The sequence below is a fragment of the Bactrocera oleae genome, chromosome 6, assembly GCF_042242935.1.
Source record: "Bactrocera oleae isolate idBacOlea1 chromosome 6, idBacOlea1, whole genome shotgun sequence".
Classification (NCBI taxonomy): Eukaryota; Metazoa; Arthropoda; class Insecta; order Diptera; family Tephritidae; genus Bactrocera; species Bactrocera oleae.
In genome coordinates this window covers 10,199,003-10,213,287 of record NC_091540.1, presented here as the reverse complement: position 1 = coordinate 10,213,287, position 14,285 = coordinate 10,199,003, and the positions used below count along the sequence as shown (strand labels likewise).

The following is a 14,285-nucleotide window of genomic DNA, read 5'->3' as shown; positions in this document are numbered from 1 at the left end:
TGTTGCAAGCAACGCTCTACAAATGCATATGAAGACGGTTAGGTGACAAATTTCGTACCAACGCCTAAAAGTATGTTCATTTAATGCAAACTGCTTTTTTCTTAGCACACATTTATTGCTGAGCCTATTTTGAATCATTCTGCCGTACGTTCGTATGGTTTGCCGCCTCTGGGCTGTGGAATTCATTGCAGCATGGCCGAACGCCTTGCTGCCATATTGCTTTTGCTGCAGCTAACTTACAGCCTGAATGTATACTATACATGTAGGAATTACCTAGTTTATAAGCGCACTCACAAACACATAGCCAAGCAGTTGTTACTCAGTTTGCTCAGCCTAGTTTGTAGCCCTCATTTCGTGCCGCCGCTCCCAGCTTTTCCTCTATATCACCCAATTTCTCGTATTTTCCAGCGACCGCCGCTAACTCCGCTTGTCTGAACTACCGTCGTAGCTGTTATCTTTTGCCTGCAATAAAATCGAGGGTAATTGGGGTCGTGCAGCATTTCAGATGTATATGTAACACGTTTTCGTTCCGCCGCACAGCTCTCTTAACGTCCTGACGTTGACTCCCTGAACTTTATGTGTATCTGTGCTGATTGCAGGCGCATTTCATTCTTGAGCAGATCAGCATGTTTATTTAGGGTCAACACGAGCAACATCAACAACAGCAGCGGCATCGGCATCAGCATTAGCAATAGCAATACGCCTCAGCGCCTCAGCCTCCGCTCTCGGCATTTCCTTCCAACATATGAGCTTGTTTACCTTAATAGGCATTTGATAGGCGTAACTGCTGCCATTCACTTCGCTGCACCTTGTCTCCTCTCATCCGCTTCATCGCCTATTGAATCGTTAAAATTTCTTGCCACTTTCATCAGATTTAATGCTTCGGCAATGTTTGCTATTCAATATACATCGAGCAACATAAGTTGGCTTCATTTGAGCGCATTTGTGTGTGCTGGCGCCTTTGGCTGTGTTAGTAAATATTTATTCGACAGGAAAATCTTAATTATTTCATTGCTTTCACTTATCTTATTTACAAGTTCAATAATGAACTGTGACTCTTTCCATACATTTACATACATCCGCATACATACAGACATACATATGTAGCTGTGAAGGATCTTTCCACTAAATTTTGCATAAAGTTTTGATGCAATATAATTTAAGTAGAATTATAATAGCATATATTGAATAGATATGAGTTTTAAGATTGTTAGCAGAACAGAGACTCGTTGAAGTGGCTGCGATCTATCGCAAAATCTATAGTATAGCTTTAGGAGGAACACTGATGAAATTAAATTTTGTCCATCGGAGATGTATGAAAGACATGTTCCTCGGTAATAATTCTTGAACTCAGCACGATAGTTATTGTCAATTCAGGCAAGTGGTTACTAGGTTCCGCTCAAGTAGCCTCAATAAAACGCTAACTTAGTACGCCCTCAACCGTGAGGTAATTAGGATTTGCTCTATACAGCAATAGTTTATCATATGAAACCAAAAGTTGGTCGTTTTAGGTTAGGTTACACATTAATATACTTAAAAATTCTTCGATGTCATGGTGATTACCCTTGCTAATATGTTATCTGCTAGTGTAACAATAGACAACATAAATATGGACAATTTAACGAATTTTTCGAAGTCTTTAGTCTTAGCATCTTCCTTATCCTTCATGGTAGGCCCAAGACAGTTTTAGATTACAGCGACATTTCTACTGTTTTTTCTCTCGTTAACCAATACAATGATAATTCGGGAACTGGGATATGTGGTCAGTATAGATGCCGCCCTTTATTTCTCTTTGAAAGAAGTACACTTCCTACTGCCACCATAATACTTAAGAGACGATGCTGTTTCGACAGGGTTTGAGGTTTTGGTGAATTTTTACGTATGTCAAGCACCTCTCATACGCCCTCTTTAACGAAAATGCTAAAACAACTTTCCATTTGGCGGGTAACTGGGGTAAAATTTTCGATGCTAAGTAAGGATAGTTTTACTTCGTACGGAACCCTTCAGATGAGATTTACCCAAAGATTTTAGAAAGATGTTGTGTTTACACTGACTTCCGTTCGGGTCAGGAGGGTTATCTTGAACAATAGGAGAGATATTAAAGATATATTTTTAAACTGGTGTAGTACCTTACCTAAAACTTAGAGTGATACGGGCAATTTTTTCAGTTAACAACATAAACGCTATGTTTAAGATTTCAGTCATAACAATCTGGTTTGCACGAAAAGAGATCGCTTTTCATTGTTTCACAACTACCTCTCGGATGGGTTGAAATTTTTGTTCTTACAGCGCATACCTAAAACCTTTTTGAGGGTAAACGTATTCGAAGTCACTTAACGGTTAGTTCAAGCAACGGGCGGTTACCAGTGGGTCGGCTCATATTGAAGGGTGATAGGTGAGTCGGTTTGACGAACAAAACTCAACTAGTATGATTTGATAATTTCTAACAAACTCTAATATTGACTCTAACAAAATATATGCTATATTATAAGGTGCATGTTTTTAATCAGTATACTAATAGAAGCCTATAAGTCAAGTTCTATCCGAAACTCAAACCTACATTTCTCAAGCGACAATCTTATAAAAGAAAACTCTAATTTTTAAAAATTTAATACCTTTCTGTTGCTTTAAGTTTCCTTACACACTATATCATGCTGCCAAGCAATCTGGCTCACAGTCCTTTAAACCTCGCCACAAATCGACAGCTTTAAACGGCAAAAATTTAATTAAGGCGTTAGTAGACAGATGACACTGTTGACTTTATTTCCAGCTAAAGCAACATGTCATATGTTTTTGCTGTAACTATAGACATATAAAGGTATGTTAGGTTTGTGTGTGTGCGTGTAAATATTTAGATGAGCAACGCTTGTTTGTGTGTTTGTGTGTGTGGCTTGAACCCTTTAACATGCCACAATTCATTTTTAGGACAATTCAAATGCAACTTCATAGCCTACAAAAACAAAGATAAATAAAGAAATAAAGAAAGTGGTTGAAAGGCGAAATGCGAAGGGATAATAAAACAAAAAGCAAAGAGCTGCAAAAAGAGAAAATGACAGGAAAAAATATTTATATTATATATACGTGTGTGTGTGTAGAAACTCACCATCTATTATGCACATATAGATGAGTAAATATATAGTAATTCATGTAAGCCGTTTCTCTATTTACCTTTCGCAACCAGCAACGACACGTAACGTCAAGTGTAAATATGCGCTTGCAAGCGTACGAAAGGACGAAGTGACGCATGAATAAATGTACATATGCAATAAGAGAGATAGAAATGCATAGAAACATGTAAATATGTATAAATGTATGCAACTTTTTATGTATATGTGTGCAACTGTATAAGTGTATGAATGTGAGGCTTAAAGCGGCAGCTAAAAATACCTGCCTACCTGAATATTGCACTGAGGGCAGCAAATGCCACGAGACAGTCAACAAAACCAGCATAGCAGAAAAACCGCCAACAACAACAAGCATAAAAATTCTTATAAGCCTTGCCACAGTTAGGCATGTAGCAGGCAAAGAAGCGTTGCAAGCACGCAGATAGCAGCGAAAAAGTCAAAAGCCAACGGCAGCAGCGCCACCAAAGGAAAGGCAAATTGTTGCGGCAAAACGCTTGTAATGTCACCAACGCGCTTGGAGGGGGTAAAGGGGTGAGAGTAAGGCGATGGCAATGCTTGCGAAGTCGCATTTGTCAAGCTAAAGGTAGCAGAAAGAAGACATTTATTTCAACAAGCACACATATTCATTTTGTCACAAACACACATATATACAAGTATATGTGTAAAAATATACATGCGAATGCAATCGGAATTGCAATTGCCAGGCGCCATATTTGTATGCTGCTGCAGGCACAAGCCACATCACGCGCATAGCTGGACTACCACATGTACATACACACTTAGATATGTGTGCATGTAGTGGTATTTAATCGTACGTGAGTTTATTGCGTTTGGCATGCCTACCGGCCGCTTTTTCGGGCATTTGCAGGAAACGAAAGTTGCAATTGTTGGTTTGGTGCAAATGTATGTGCGCGTGTATATACGTGTGCGTGTGGTAACCGTCGGGCATGACTGCCACACTATTTACATGTAGTCAAGCACATTGATGTACATATAGGCATACATACTTTTATGTATATAGGTACTAGGGTGATGCGAAAAAAAAACATTTATTTTTGCTTAGCCTGAGGGTAAAATTTGTAAATTATAAAAAAAAAAAAAATTTTTGGGAAATAAAATAATATTTTTTTTAACAGGTGGTCCACTCACTTTTAAAGTAAATTTCGAGCTAAAATTTTTTTTGGACAAAAAAAATTTTTTTTTTGATTTAAGCTCTTCACATTTATATAAAAATGACCGAATTTGACGGTTCAATAATGACCACAAAAATTTTTTTTAAGTTGATAACTTTTAATTGGCCAGAAAGAGGATTCTCCACAGCTTCTAAAATACTAATAAACAATTTTTTACGAAATAAAAATTTTAACTCGAAATTTACTTGAAAAGTGAGTGGGCCGCCACAGATGTTACAATTTTTTTTTTTTTGTTTTTCTAAAATTTTTTTTGTTATAATCTACAAATTTTACAACACCTGAGGGGGGCTAAGCAAAAAGAAAAAAAAAAATTTCGGTCCACCCTAGTAGGTACACATACAAATAGTGTTAATAAAGGGTGCTCATTTAGTGATGGATTTCTATGCTGTTACGGTATAAACCAAGATAATATTGTCACTTGTATGACTTCAATGATTTCGTTTTCTCATACTTCGCGCTATGGTGTACTCCCCTTCTGGAGAGAGCTTACTCACATATATTTCTCTATGACGATATAAAGACCTATCCTGCTACGTATGTTAACTGTTTCTAAATCTTTACCTCTAATATTGCTGACAAGAAACAAAACTCTTGTAAATTTGTGATTTTCGGTTTCATCAATTCCCGAAATTTTCGAAATCTCAACCAGTCGTCCGATTTAAGAAAAAAATTTAAACACAATATTTAACTTCTTTTGGATCATCGTCTATCGTTAGTACAGTAAATTGTCAACTACTAAATTAGACGATTTCAAATATGTCTTTAAGGTTCTGTTCTGCTAACTAGACTAACTCTCTAACCAAGTATTTGCCTGTCACTTAAAGAGTTAACAAAGAGCTTCAGCCAAATTTCGTCGATGCTAAGGAATGGATTGCCACTTTCCTACCTCAAACTTTAATGGCGTAGTCTATCGCATTCGGATTAGTTGCTGCCTCAGCTGAAAGCTCACACTCTCCCAATTGTCAACTAAATAAATAAAATTAATCTGTTAAGACAGCTGCTAGAGCCTCGACCTACTTAGAACATCAGAGAAAATAGAGAATAGTGAAAACAAATTTAATGCCAGTGTTGATTTCAATATGTTGATAAAAAAATTATTTATCTTCGAAGCGTAAATGTTTACATGCAGTTCTGCAAAGACCGATCTGGAACACTTTGAGTTCAAATAAATACAAATTTTATGCTTAACTTCTTTGCACCCTTTAAAATTTAACTCGGTAAAATGGCATGAAAACCACAACTCAAATGTAATCAAACATATATATACTTGTATATGTGTATTCGTCTCATGACAATATATAGTCCTGTTGTTCTATTTGTGGCCTACCAACCCCTCATATGCAATACAACCATGCAAAGCTTAAACCATGTATCCCCTGCATTTGTCGTATATCTGAACTATTTTTCGAGTGTCTATCGACTTGGTAAATCGCATTTGGTCGCCTACTTGACCAAACGAAATCAACTAATCGCTTGTCTGGGTAGCGGAAAGGCGGAAAAACGGTACAATAAAAGGCTTTTGCAATGCGACTAGGACATCAGTATGTTTGCGTGCGGAACTATTTCAGCATTCGGCTATGCATTTTTGGGTTACATGTTGTTTTTGTTTTTAGCATTCACTGCTCGTTGGCATTCAGCGGCAATTGTTTTGCTGGCGTGCAACGTACAACGGTACAACGGCGTAAACGCTCCATCCGCAATGTAAACATAGACACGTTGTCCTGCATTCCAAATGAGCGCCTGCAGCGTCAATGCCTACCAAAAATGTTGCAACTCTATTTGCGGTTTTTTTTTATGCGACATCAGGCACCGCTACCCACCGCCACGTAGGCTCCATGTTTTCACTCGCTTCTTTATTTATCATTGCATGTTTCTTGGCTTAACTGCGCCGTGTTTTATTTTCAATCACTCGTAATCTCTTTCCGCCTTCAGCTTTCTGTCTCAGTTGATTGTGATTTTGACTTTGACTTAGCTTGTCGATTTCTTTATTTTTGTTTTAAGAGAGTTTCTCCGTCTCGCATGTCCTTTCACTTAATACACAATACTTTTAAACTTCCCGGTAGCAAGAAATTAAATAAAAATGCTTTAAGCAAAAAGCTTGTGGCGAGCAAAATTTTTCATCAATAAATATTGACAAGTATATCATACTTATATGTAAATATTAAAAAAATATTTTTAATTATTAATTAACTTCGCTTTTATATTTCCGGGTAAGAATAAAAAATGTTGCCAATTATCCATGCATATACGACTTGCGAGTGCGATAATCAATTATGTGTATATGCAGTATTAGATTTTCTAAATTTTATAAGCATATTTAAATCTTGCAATAACAAACAGGAGTTAAAGAAATCCTTGTTTTCTTGGTAAGATAATTTAGAAAATATTTTAAAGCTATTTTACTTAAAATTATAATATTATTTATTTTATGTGGACGCCTAAATGTAGGCAACACTTTCCGCCTGATTATAGGCAACAACTTCCACTAAGTTTCTGCCCTACATTTGGGTTGCCGCTTTGTTGCTGTGAAAGGATTTTTTTATGTACTGACTACAATGAAAAACATATTTGCTGACAAAATTCTATTCTCTTTCCTTGCTCCAAATACCGCTGTGCTCTCGGCAGTTTCCTCCTCATTGTTGCAAAATGTATATTCGGTGAGCGATCACTCAAGATGTAATGACAGGAAAATAACTACAAATAATATATATTTTATTCCGGTAATAAATTTCCACAGAAATATAGAATGAATTTCTCAGTAACATTTTAAATTCAGAATACTTACATACATTTTTCACATTTCATAATCAATTTATATAAATTGCTTAAGTTTATTTACATATTAAAAATCAATTTAAATCAAATACAAATTAATTGAAATTATATTTGTCAAGTTAATTTGACTACAGTACATAATTGCCACTGTTCTTGTACATAACCTCACTTATTTGTATTTATATATGAGTTCAGAAGTAGTGCTCGTGTTTAGCACTAGTTCGATACGCGTTGGACGCTTGATATACACATTGCATAACAAGCGATAAAATCCTTCCATTTGTAGAATATGAACACCATACTTTTTCGTGGGAAATACGGTCCACGTATAATTATTCTGCAAAGATAAGCACATAAATTAGAAGATATAAGCGCGACATCTTACGTAATCCGCATGTAAGCGTTCAAGTTGCTTGAAAAGAGCACACTGCACATAACTATGCTATTCTTACTCGCTGTTAATCTTCTTCTTTTCAATCCATGTTCCATCAACTATTTAATTTTATCAAAAGTTAACACACGATTCATATCTGTCAACTTACCTTCAAGACCGGACAAGAGAGCGGTGTACTGCCCGAATTCAATAAATTTGTTGCCCATCTTTTTACAATATCGAAGCCACCAGGTCCCGAGGAACGTTTAAGCAGCGCACAGCCATTCAAATTAAAACTGAAAACATTTTGATACTTATCCGCATTAAATGGTTTCATTGAGACCAGAAATTCGAACCAAATATCTTTGGTGATATTATGCGATATGGCAATCTCGACCTGTATAGCTTGAGCTCCATCTGTGATATAAATATTTACAGCCTTAAAGTGGTTCGGATTAAAGGTATAAGTTATGTTGCGGTAGTAAAGATAGCGCAATTTCTATTACAAAAAGAAAGAAGAAGTCTAAATACATGTAGAAGTAAGCTTATAAAAATAAAAATATGTAAAAGGAACTTACAGATTTGGCTTCCAGTTCATTGCAGCTCAAATACCAGAAGAGTGCTACAAATACGTGTAGTACCTTCATTTTGCACAACTTTGCGTTAGGCAAAGCTGGAACAACAATTTCTGCTGTTATGTTAGACAAGGAATCTAAAACAGCGTTTAATGTGAAAATAGAAATAATATCGCGTAAAATACTAAAGCACGGTCCATAATGACTCTGCTAAGCGATTTATAATTGGCTTAGATTTGCTGAATTAGCGAGTAATTTTAAATTTACTGAGAATTCAATACATAATTGAGTTGCGCTCAGTTAACTAAACTGTAATTGTGAATAGCACATTTTAGACGCATCGGACCATAGCGGTGTAGTAAGTAAAGAACTTACTGTAGAATTATATTATTTACACCATTTTAACACATTAGATCAATAGATGAGTAACGCTTACCCATATAGTAATATCTAAATGGGTTCAGTAACTTAAGCTAATTTCTAAAAATGTAATTTTCGTTCACACTTTTAGCTTTCAGCAAGCTCGCTCTCTTTCAATTTTATGAACGTGCAACAACCACATTGCTAATCCAAAGCTATATTTTTATGTTTCTTTCCTCCTGTTTCTCAGTCCTTTCCTACTACAGTTTTGTATACGTGAGCAAAGTGGACTCAGTGCACTAGGTGTTGAATCTTTAATTCAGGAACATATTTCTTCAAGAGAATCTACTCAACTATTACATTACAATACCTAATCCTAATCTTACGAGCTAATGACAAAATATTCCAATATACCCTTGGATTTACTTAGAGCGCAGTTTAATAGAATGTTGTTATATAAGCTATTTCATGCTCTTCCTCTTCTTCACTTATCCTGATTATTGTATTAATATACATAAATATAAATTCATATCAAACTCAGAGTTAAGAAAAAACTCTTAAAAATCCTGGTTCCCAACTAGATCTTTAATCAATCAGCAATCGTTCAAAATATGGCGTAACTATGTTACTTGGTGAACAGTACAGCAATAGCATGCATTGGGGAGCATATTTCATTCGACCTGCAATAGTGCATTCAATTCTCACCTGGTTTACAGAATATAAAACTGAGCAAGAAACGTTTACTTAAGAGAAAAACAATTTTTTCCTTCTTTTAATAATGCATATCATTAATATTAATGAAAGTATTTCTTTTAATTTCGGTGCAATTCGAAAATTATAGACGTGTTTGTAAATGGATCATTATGTAAGGCTTTCAAATAGTATATAAAATCTATGCGATATAAGCCAGTTGATATAAATTTTGGTATACTGTCTGGATCAGGACGCAAATTATACCAGTGATATAAACCCTAAAAAAATAAAAGGTTTTTTTTCTCTTTCTTAATTATTAAAAAAATATATAAGTTAAACTGAGCTCACCGCTTTCCAAGGACAAGTGCGTGGCATGTTACTGTATTTCAGCATATTCGTCATCCATAAGTGCACCAAGCCCTGCTGATTCAACTCGTTGCGAAACAAGTCGCACAGATTGACGTTAAACGACAAAAGCGACAGATATTTCTTCGAAGCTTGCTGTTTATATGACACAGACACTTTCATCCAGTAATCCACTGGCGCGCTTTTTATCTGATTTAGAGCCAAATTCATGGTCGAGCGATCGGTAGAAATATTGCTGAAGAGACTGGCGACGTACTTCGGGTTGAACTCCATCTCAATGCTGCGAAAGAACAGTGCTGTGATTTGCTGGAAAACGAAATAGTGTAAACAATTTGAATTCAAAAATAATTTTTATATAAAAAAATATTTAAAAATAAAATAATATTTAAAAATAAAAAAAAAGTTTTAAATAAAAAATAAATGTTAATTTGAGCATTTCAATAAATAGTAATATAATTTTATTAGCAATGTAATAATAGTAATCACCTTCCGTTCATTGCTTCTTTCTACTCGCAGCACTAAAAACAAAACTGCTATAAAAAGTAATTGATTTTTCTGATACGCGCGCGGGAGCATGGCTTTCAACACATTTCTGCAATGCAAAAAATAATTTTCAAATAGCTCTTGCGAATCTTTTTAAGCAAATATTAGTTTTTACGCCTCATTAATTCTAATTATGCGGCATTCATTGTTTAATTGGCGTGTATTTTGTGGCTAGTTACAAAAATGCAATCATAATGATTATTATACCATATATATTTACTAGGGTGGGTAAAAAAAGAAATGCTGTTTTTTGGCTTCGCACTCTGAATAATTGTTTGATTGACCCCTTTTAGAAAGGTTGTCCACGTATGAGCTCTTAATTGTAACGGGAAGGTCCTCCGCCTAATGGTTTTTCTATATTTTTCTTATTATTAAAAATTCATAACTCGCTCCAAACTATTTGAAAAGATTTTTTTTTTGTGGAAATTGAATGCGCTTTTTGTAGAGCACTAAATTTTCTATAAGACTATGTGCTTTGCAATTTAAAATTATGTTTTTTCATTAGTTATAAAATTAAAACACATTTGCCTTACAATAATTAAATTTCAACCGTTAAAATCTTTTAAATGGTTGAGTTTACAAGAAACCCATTAGGAACCATTTTGTAGAGCATTCAATTTTCTACCAAATCCACAAAACGGAATATGTTTTCACGTAATTAAAAGCGAGATATATTTTTTTCTAGTTGATAATAAGAAAAAAAATAGAAAGCCGTTAGGCGAAAGAATCTTCCCGTTACAATTAAGCGCTTATACTTGGAGAGCCCTTTTTAGTGGTGTTTATCAGCCAATTTTTCAGAGCACCAAGCGACAAAAATAACATTATATTTTTCCCACCATAATGCTAATGCATTAATGCTAATTCATAAGTGTAAAATAGTAAGAGTTGAACTCTGCCGCCGTTGTTTGCACAGCATCATTATAAATTCATTAATATATGTGGTACAAAATGCCTCAATTGTTCCACAACTTCAAAGTTATTTTTTTACTTATAATGATTATTTAGATTACTCAATTATAATTTTTTATTTTCAAAATATTTCAAATTAACCTACGCTTTCAAAACTGCCGCAGACCTCAAAATGAGTTCAAGACTTAAAGTATACACTTTTATTTATTATTTATTTCTGTTTACCGAGCTTACCCGATTGGCAAGTGGCGTGAGTAGTTTCTATAAGCACACCGTCACTCTTAACTTTTTAATACACTCTCTCTCTCTCTCTCTCTCTCTCTCTCTATTTGTGCTTTCTCTTCACCAGCAGATCACCCAATTGTCCTTCAAGTCGGCACATTCCCGCTTCAACATGCGCTATTTCGCAAACTTCACAGTCAACATCATCAATGACACGGTTTACAACGACTGCCAACTCATTGAACGTTTGGACCCCGGTGTACGCTGTCATTTGGAATTTCAACTGCGTATTGCTAACTCCAAGGTGTATCAGTCACTTATTGATTTCGATATCGATGTTTGTGGCACCATAATTGCGCTTAAGGATCACTTGCTCAAGAGTTGGTATCGCAGCCTTTTGAAGTTTGGTAATTTTATGGAGAATTGTCCATTCCATCCCGATCACTATTATTTGAAGGGTTGGAAATTAGAGCCGGCATTGTTTCCTAAATATCTTTACCCCGGTGATTACAAAATTATTGCATATATTTATAACGGGCAGTATAAAAAGAAAAATATGGATTTCGTGTTGGAACTTCAACTCGAAGCCAGTGTCTGGTAAAATTTCAAAGAATGAAAACAAGCAATAAAATAATTATTTTTTTCATTCCGTTCTTACATTGCTACAGTCTATTGTACATGTCTACCTAAGTCATAATTTCAGTATTAATTTCAGTTGCTCTCAGTAATAGCCTTAATCTCAACGCTAGGCTTAGCCTCAACTTCGCTTCCCATTCCTATCTCACAGCCTCAATCACAGTCTTAGACTTAGTCTCCATTCCTGTGTCTTTCACAACCACAATCTCAGTTATAGACTTAGTCTCAACTTCGCTTTCCATTCCTGTTTTTTCTCTTCTAGACTTAAACATTCTTAGTTTGTTTCGCAAATTTAATTTTTGTCTCAATTTCAAACTCTGGCTACATTTCAAACTAAGACCAATCCTCTGTGGAAGTTCACGTGTTAATTTTAAGATTAAAATCCCTCCGCTGTATTCAGCTTTCGCCTCAGTTTCGCGCTTAGTGACAGCTGCACTCTGTCTCAGCCTTGATTTTGTTATGCATTTTATACCCAGTATTTACTTCTCTCTTTGCTCCAGCCTAAGTCCAAAACTTGAATTTCAAGATGTATCCCAATATCTTACTAGAATTGAGCTAGAAAAATTTTCAGTTTGGTGTTACTTTAATATTTAGATGAATGTCAGTGTCATTGTAAGCTGTATCCCAGTCCTCAATTTTATTCTTAGTTTAATTAAAAGTCTAATTTTTAATCACAAGCCGCAGTATCATTCTCGCTTTCAGTTCTACCACTACTGTACTCTGAAGCAGTCACAATAACGATCTGCATCTCAATCTCATACTTTCAGCTTCATCCCTAACAAAAGAAGGTCTCTCTTATCGTTAAATATTTATTTAGTTCACATACCAGAACGGCCTTGAAACACCCTTGAATCCCATTTAAAATCAGTCAATCTGCAAATCGGAATTAAAATCAGCCACTGTTATATTTTTCTTGTTCTTCTTGACTTTGTAGTAATAATAATAATAATAATAATAAATAAGGAAATAAACTGGTATGCTGCCTTTCTCGACCGTAAAGTTCCTTATATAATAGTGACCCTTAAAAGTAAATAGTTTTACGAAATCTTCACTCAGAAAAATCTACCGAAAACCAAGCAAAATTCCACATACCGCTTGCGAGGGACAGTGCGACTTTAAATTACTATGCTTAATTACATTTAACATCCAACCACGCATCAAAATAATGCGCGACAAGTTATTCATTAGCCCGCAAATGTCCACATTGTAGGAGAATATGCTTTGGAAGCGCTTCTTATTCGCCGAAAGACTGATGAGTATATCAAGTTTGGACATGCAGCCCGGTATCTCATCTTTCCGCAACCACATCTCGATATTCAGGGTATCATCTGTTAGGTCGGTGGTGACATTATGCACATAGGCGTGGTTAAATGTCATATGGGCGGTGTTAAAGCGAACGCCACGCTGTCATGTGTGAGAGACAGTGTCAATTGAGTGCATATGAATATAAGATGTGTATTATTCAACTGATATGATTGTCAGATGTATGGGTAAAGTATTACGTGTGCAAATATGCAAAGCATCTGCATTGTATGCAAATGAATTAATTGGCAAATTCATTAAAATGCATGACTCACCTGCGCCTTGACAGCGCGCCGTCTGAGCGCCGCAGTAGCAAAAGACAATACAAAGGAGTAGTGATGTTGGCAGGGATTTCCATATGTTGATGCGCAAATGCATTAATGTCGACTTAATTCAATGAGCAGACAATTGCATATGTAAAGCGTGCGCCTGTGTGGCACAGCGCAGATATGCATTTCCAATATTCTTGCCACAAACAAATTCGATTTCGTTTACTGCTCAAAAATTCATCGTAATTATAAACGTATTACGTTGCGAAATGTTTAACTTAATGTCGCCATCAGTACTGATAATTTAACTTTAATTGCAAATTATTCGATGACGTCAAGTCTGACTTGTCTTGCAAAAGCTTCACCCAAGATATATATTATGTACAAACAAATGAATTCGAAAACTCGTCTAATTAATCTCAGAAATTTTAGAGTGTGCTAACATTAAAGTACTCATCATAAGCAAATAAATCTTGTTCTCTCTTCATCCAACCGAATCTGGTATAAGGCTAAATACATTTATATAAATGATCAGGATGACAAAACGAGTTGAATTCCGAATGACTTTCTGTCTGTCCGTCTGTTGGTCCGTCCGTCCATGCAACCTGTAACGTGAGTAAAAAATGAAATACCGTAATGAAACTTACTTACTACGTACACTTGTTTCTTGGCAAAAAAGTAAGGATGAGGTTCATAGATGGGCGTAATCTGACTTCTACTACGCTCATAAAACGCCATTAATTAGAAACCTATAAAATGCCATAACTAAAAATAAAAAATAAAGGTATTGCAGAAACGAGTGGCACCACTCGGCTAAAAGTTTTGAAAAAATGGGCGTGGCCCCGCGCTCTAGTAGGTTGATTGTACATATCTCCTAAACCACTAAAGCTACAAGAATCAAATTCTATTTGGTACATTTGATTGTTATTAAATGACTATGTCTC

The 14,285-nt window shown here is 35.5% G+C and overlaps 2 protein-coding genes across 2 annotated transcripts; one reads left to right on the top strand and one right to left on the bottom strand.

The window, feature by feature from the left end:
• Window positions 1-7,262: 7,262 nt before the first annotated feature.
• LOC118680592 (uncharacterized) lies at window positions 7,263-8,113 on the bottom strand. The gene is made up of 3 exons (XM_036361085.2): window positions 8,045-8,113; window positions 7,636-7,965; window positions 7,263-7,430 (listed from the first exon to the last, which is right to left on the bottom strand). The coding sequence occupies exons 1-3, from the start codon at window positions 8,111-8,113 to the stop codon at window positions 7,263-7,265; spliced, it is 567 nt and encodes a 188-aa protein (XP_036216978.2).
• Window positions 8,114-10,197: 2,084 nt separating this feature from the next.
• On the top strand, window positions 10,198-11,735 carry LOC106620478 (uncharacterized). The gene is made up of 2 exons (XM_070111379.1): window positions 10,198-10,227; window positions 11,265-11,735. The coding sequence occupies exons 1-2, from the start codon at window positions 10,198-10,200 to the stop codon at window positions 11,733-11,735; spliced, it is 501 nt and encodes a 166-aa protein (XP_069967480.1).
• The last annotated feature ends 2,550 nt before the right edge of the window (window positions 11,736-14,285 follow it).

Excerpts from the sequence above, each read along its gene's own strand:
- LOC118680592 (XM_036361085.2), bottom strand. The coding sequence starts at position 8,113 with ATGAAGGTACTACACGTATTTGTAGCACTCTTCTGGTATTTGAGCTGC. Across the intron at positions 7,966-8,044 it reads ATGAACTGGAAGCCAAATCT|AAATTGCGCTATCTTTACTA; the intron begins GTAAGTTCCTTT and ends TTTTTGTAATAG. Across the intron at positions 7,431-7,635 it reads TCTCTTGTCCGGTCTTGAAG|AATAATTATACGTGGACCGT; the intron begins GTAAGTTGACAG and ends TTATCTTTGCAG.
- LOC106620478 (XM_070111379.1), top strand. The coding sequence starts at position 10,198 with ATGATTATTATACCATATATATTTACTAGG. Across the intron at positions 10,228-11,264 it reads TACCATATATATTTACTAGG|ATCACCCAATTGTCCTTCAA; the intron begins GTGGGTAAAAAA and ends CTTCACCAGCAG.